We start from the raw sequence: 6415 nt of genomic DNA on the forward strand, positions 1-6415 counted from the left end.
TAGTCCAGGCATAGCTAGAACTCATACCTTCGATAAGGATGCTCTCGGTTTCTTTACACTACACACTCCCTTTTTAAACTTATTACTTATTAACGCACGTTCACTTCTGAACAAAATTTCAGCCTTGAGAACCTTAGCCTTTCTAGCCAAGCCTTCTTTTATACTTATCACTGAAACGTGGTGTTATCCAGCAGTGGCCGATTCCGAATTAAATATCCAAAACTATCGACTCTATCGTTGTGACAGAGAAACTAAGCGAGGAGGCGGTTGTCTTATATTTGCTTTGGATACCTTAACAACTAATAAAGTTGAAGATAGTATCTTGAATAGTTTACCAGAATCGATCTGGATATCAATCAATACCCTAAACCATAGTCTACTCCTAGGTTGTATATATAGAGCTCCTGATAGTACTGATAATTTGAATGATTGTATTATCAATGCATTTATACACGCATCTACTCTAAACTTCAGTGCTAAGATTATCACTGGTGATTTCAATTATCCTGGGATTAACTGGAGTACCGGTAGTTGTCAGTCTAGCAATGATGAATTTTTATCAATCCTTAATCTGTACTGCTGGTCACAGTGGGTTCGTACCCCAACAAGGGGTGATAATACACTTGATCTAATATTTAGTAGAGATATCATTCCCCTATCTGTACAAGTATACAACGAGTTTGAAAGCAGTGATCATAGGATAGTAACTTGTGCTCTCCCCATCTATCCCTCCTACAACCGACCAATTCAAAGAACCTGCAATTATAGAGACTATAAGCATACAGACTGGGACCTCTTGCGCTCACTGATCAAACTCTCAGACTGGGATGAATTCTTCTCATGTAATAGTCTGACAGATGCCATCAATATATTCCATTTCATTGTTAACTCTTGTCTAGACTCCTGTGCACCAATTAAGACTTACAGGATTAGTAAACATTACGAATTATATATACCAGCTAAATATCGTAATAAACTAAGACGCCTAAAGAAACGTTATTTTAAATCTAACGACTTCACGGCAGTCACACAAATAACAATAATTTTTAACCAAATTAAAGAGAAACATAGGTTAAAAGCCATCAATGAAGAGCTATTAGCACTACGTACTAGCTCAAAAGTGCAAAACCTAATCCACCTTTACAATAAACGTGCTAAATCAACTCAAAAGATTGATATACCATGCATCCTGCATAATAATAGTTTTATATATGACCCAAAAACTATAGCAGACCTTTTCAGCGGTAATTTTGCAAATGACAAAGAATCCATAAATGGCTCTGTTTCTAGAGTTATATGCTTGACTGGTAACTCAATAACATCTATCTCCTTCACATGTCTGAAAATTAGTAAGGTTATAAATAAGCTCAAGGTTTCGAAAGGTCACGGTGCAGACGGGATTTCATCATTTCTCTACAAATATGGTGGTCCAGATATCCAACTTCTTCTCCTTAAGCTGTTTACCCTCTCTATGGAATCAGGCTCTTATCCTGACCGTTGGAAAACCGCGTACATCATACCACGTTACAAATCCGGAGATAAGACTGACATGAACAACTATCGGCCAATAAATATTACTCCACTTATATCTAGGATTATGGAAAAAATTATTAGTGACGAACTATCCAACTATTTATTGACTGAACAATTTATTGATGATTCGCAACATGGATTTCTTAAAAATCGATCCTGTATGACATGTCATTTTGACTTCTTTAATTTAGTCTATTCGCTTCGTAGCCAAGGATATCTAGTATTAGTGCTATACCTGGACATTTCTAAGGCATTCGACATGGTCAACCACCAACTTCTCATAGGTAAACTCGCGTCTTATGGGGTCGAAAACCCGTTACTAGCCTGGTTTGATTCCTTCCTCAGCAATCGACATCAAATAGTTAAAATCAACTCTTCATTGTCGAACGCAGTCCCTGTTAGAAGTGGGGTAATTCAGGGTAGTGTCTTAGGTCCTTTGCTCTTTTTAGTTTTCATTAATGATATTTGTGAGTGTTTTGGTGTGGGTAAGTCCCTTTTGTTTGCAGACGATCTTAAGGTGGTGTACTCATTTTCTCCACATGAGCTGAGCAATATTCGAAATTGCATCAGCACGGAGCTTAACAAGGTAGCACAGTGGTGCTCAAAATGGCAGCTGGAGCTCAATACAGCTAAATGTGGTTGGCTATGCTTCGGTGATACATCACTCAACCTTAATCTTACCATAAATGGGGAAATGTTATCTAGGTTACACACAGTAGTAGATCTAGGACTTAGGTACTCCGATGACTTGTCGTTTACTGAACAGGTAATGAAACAAACGTCCAAGTCTCAACGCCTTATAGGTTTCATAACTCGAAACCTTCATAACAGCGAATCTCGTATTCTAATGTACAAAGTCTGTGTTCGACCACTCCTCGAATACTGCGCGTTTCTCCTTAGTAGCACGCGCATAAAGGATAAATTAAGACTGGAATCAGTACAGAGACGATTTACATTTCGTACTCTTGGACCTGATAGTGTCTTGACATATAATTCGAGGTGTAGTAAACTAGGGCTTGACCCTTTATGGATGAGGAGACTCAAACTTAACCTTATCTTCTTTTTCAAAATACTTAACAAACTCTCCTTCACATCCAGTCAGGCGATTCAATATGCTAAGGCTTCACATTACGACATTCGTAACTCCTTGTCTTTAGCGAAACAAACATATTCTAGATCTTCTCTCTATATGAATTACTTTACCTGTAAGTTTTCTAGACTCTGGAATAATTTACCCCAAACTATCCGTATGTTAAACTCTCTCCCATTGTTTGTTCGCTCAATTAATGCTTTTTGCTCCTCTGAAAATGCATTAAATGCTCTAGCGCCTGCAAGTGTATCTTACTCCACAAGTGAGATTATCGTAACTTTAAATGTTTAACCTCTTACTTGCTATCGTTGTTTTGTTGTCCCGTGCTCTTTGCTTTAATCTTACTTTCTCTAGTTGTAGATAATTAATAATAACTCGCTCTGGCACTGGTAATAACCTTACAGAACAATGTTGGCCAATCATCAGGCTATCCACTTGATGAAAAAATGACAAGTTCCCTGGTGTTGCATTGGCTTGCCATGATATATGCCATATTTAAACTGTTTATCAATTACTAAACCAGCAAACATAAAACTTTCTTATAATTCATGTTTGTTCTCTACATTAAATGTTGATTTTTATAACAATCTGATCATGCCTGTAAACTGGTGTGAATTCTGTAAATATTATTTTCAGAATATATTATTATTATAATGAGAACATTATTTGACTCTATTCAAAGTCTTTAAAATAATAACGTCTAGTTATATCCACGATTATTCCAATAAAGCTTAAGCATGCGTTTGATATATGATTGACTGCCATATCCTTTTCAGTTTCAAAGCTATCGCAATTCAAATGTAACTTTTCGTACAACTTTTTCTATCCTAATGCCTAGTTTGGACACAATTGTATTTTTCAAATTGTTTGAGCTTTGTGGTAACCTTATTTATTCATTCGTACATCTTTTTAATAATGATAATTTATTCTCAAATAACAGTTTGTTACACTAATTCGAAACCATGAATAAGTCAAGTATTACTCCCGTTGATTTGCCTTCGAGTTCACTTTCACTCATTGACCAGGGCCGTTATTCTTAACTCAAACTCACGCATTTCTAGCCTTGAGTTTGAGCTAATTAGCCAACTATGTCAGTGCCTTAACCCAAGTGGAGACGACTTTTCTCCTACATATTAATGGGTAGACAGATCCATACTTGAGAGACTTAGTATAGCCAACTGATAAAAGAGCAAGGATTTCCTTCCATACGGAGATCGTTACTCTGTACTAACAAACTACAAGGTTATAAGTTTAGAAATACTTATCCGATAACCTGTTTGAAGAGTTAAAACATCCAAGGCAAACTAGGGATGTAATTCTATCGTCAAATGACAGGTCAATTCAACCATTTTCAGTAGCAACATTTAAACGCAAAGATGCACTATGGATGGGCCCCACAAAGTGAATTAGTGGAGTAAAATTATGCAAAGACTGTCTTTGGAATGGTGTATGACGAACGGACGGTGGTTGTGTTGAAAATTACAGGGGAAATAAATACGTTTAATTGCTTTTAAAGCCAAAATATGGACAGAATACGCAAGGATGAAAGTATCAAGAATACTTACTTTACAATTAAAGTAAAACTAAGAGTGAAATGCGTACATAAGGGGTTTCCCATGCTCAGACATAGGCACACGTATGTATACGAGGAGTATTTCATATTCTGTTTTTCTTTTTCGTCTTTCTGTTTCAAATGATCTTACTTTGTATTATTCTCACCTACTTATTGATCTAAATTTATTTGCATCCCCTCATTGACTTTGGCTCTTTCATTCCTTATCATTGGTTGAGTTCCAGTTCTTCAAAGTTTATTGTTAATAATCAAACAGATGCTTGATGAGATTCTGGCTTCTAGTTTCAGCAGTATGACTGTAATGAGACGGATGCCTCTAATGACCTGAAAATAATCAAGCTCTTGTATGGATGTATTGATGTAAAGTAAACGGGCTCCACAATGGATGCCACTAATAGGTTTGATTCGTTTTCTGACACTTAAGCGCGATGATAGAGAAATAAATGGTCCATACTGGTAAATACCAGAAACATTGTACATGTTATTAGCACTATGACAATAATAACGCGCACTTTTTAAAACAGTCTCTTTCAATGAGAGAAAGCATATATAATTTGATACCGTTGGAACAGCCACCTAAAGCTTCCTTATCAAGGCAATTTTGTTTTATTGTAACTATATTAGCTTTAGATATAGATCATGTAGCCAGAGAGAAGTAATATCCTTATTCAACATTAAAAAGTTTCCTTGTAAAACTATGGGAGTACCAAAAGTTAATCCACCAAATCCGCAATGCTATCTTAAGATGAGGCACTCAGCACCTGAATTATTTAGAAAAAAGGATGAGCTGTTGAAGGGTATCTTAATTTTGTCGGTTCATTTTTTATAAATATACAGACAGCTATTATAAATGTAGCCTTTCAGCTAAAAAAGAACCTCTACCATCTCTAAAATCTAAATCACTGAACGTCGTATCATGCAAAGATTTTATCAAAAAGAATATAAAGATGATCGAAGCGTCAGTGCCTCCAAAGCCCAAACCATTTATGGTAGATACGAGGACAGGTCATAAGTTTGATATCAAGTTTTCTGGTCTTGAGCCTATTTATATTAGGCGTAAGGTGAGCTCTCATTATTCGTCAACTTCAAGTGAATACAGGACTTTGGGGAATTGCCGAAATACCTCTCTGAGCGTGAGAAAGCCGCTGCTGAAGCCCAAAAGAACTATGAAGAGTACATTAAGCAACTTAAGGAAAAGAATGCTTTGACGGTTATCACAAAAGATGAGAAAAAGGTTAGATTATTTATCGGTTTTCGTGACTTTCTATCAACTTAGTCTTTAATCGACCAACTGAAAGACAAATGGCAGCAAAGATATAGACAATATCAGTCTTTATCCGTTATGATCGATACGCCTCCAAAAATGCATCACAAATTATGGCTTGAAAAAGAAATGGAAGACATAGAAAAAGACATCAACCTCTTGGAAGGATACGACTATATATACGTTGCCAAATAAATGCCGTACCAAACATTTATAATTAAAAATGTCCACATAAAAGTGCTGCACAAATACTCACACTGTCTGGTGTACTGATTTTTCCACACTTACTATTTTGAGGAAACCACACAATTTTTTCTCCATTTGAACTCTGCAACAACTTATCCTCAAATATGTATCAGAAATACTGTGATTTCCAGAAAGGTGCATTTACAGTTTCTACTTGCACCTACAGATTTCGCTCTTTTTGTTTTGCAATATTTTTCCTCACTCTCTGTAGGTATGTGATTTAGAATACGATACTACTTACAATCGAAAATTAACAGTTTTTACGTGGAACTACTTGTATCCTTCATTTTTAGCTACTTTAAACAGAAGTTTAATTCAACTATACGCTATAGTAAGTAGAATAGCGATGCACAAATATTTACTTATTAGCTCTGCCATTATCAAACAGTTTTGACATAAATTGGGTTAAAGTAGTCTGGAGAAAGCAATACATATGAGTCAATTGACGAATGGGACACTCAAACTGTGTCATTGATTATTTTAGTTTTTAGCAATATAGGGAGTAATGTCTTCCTTACGAATGATGGGAAATGAGGGCTAGTAAAATTTCAGGTTCAAAGGTTACCAGACAACACGATGAAATGCAGCGCAGAAATCATTTTCCGATGTTTAATTAACTTTTATGTCTGCCTTTAACTCCAAGGAAGATCGAACTTGAGGAGTTCTTGTTTGGACTATATTTTCACCATGTATTGAGTTTAGAAATTTT

At 35.9% G+C, this 6415-nt stretch overlaps 2 protein-coding genes across 2 annotated transcripts; both read left to right on the plus strand.

Moving 5' to 3' along the window:
* Positions 1-4146: 4146 nt before the first annotated feature.
* Smp_197850 (hypothetical protein) lies at positions 4147-4320 on the plus strand (the record flags this gene model as incomplete). The annotated part of the gene is made up of 1 exon (XM_018796988.1): positions 4147-4320. The coding sequence occupies one exon, from the start codon at positions 4147-4149 to the stop codon at positions 4318-4320; it is 174 nt and encodes a 57-aa protein (XP_018652074.1).
* Positions 4321-4941: 621 nt separating this feature from the next.
* Positions 4942-5952, plus strand: Smp_048690 (hypothetical protein; the record flags this gene model as incomplete). The annotated part of the gene is made up of 3 exons (XM_018796989.1): positions 4942-4993; positions 5034-5257; positions 5296-5952. 3 exons carry the CDS (start codon positions 4942-4944, stop codon positions 5470-5472), a joined length of 453 nt encoding a protein of 150 aa, XP_018652075.1. The 3' UTR covers positions 5473-5952.
* Between the last annotated feature and the right edge of the window lie 463 nt (positions 5953-6415).

Source organism: Schistosoma mansoni, chromosome 4 (genome assembly GCF_000237925.1).
Source record: "Schistosoma mansoni strain Puerto Rico chromosome 4, complete genome".
NCBI lineage: Eukaryota > Metazoa > Platyhelminthes > Trematoda > Strigeidida > Schistosomatidae > Schistosoma > Schistosoma mansoni.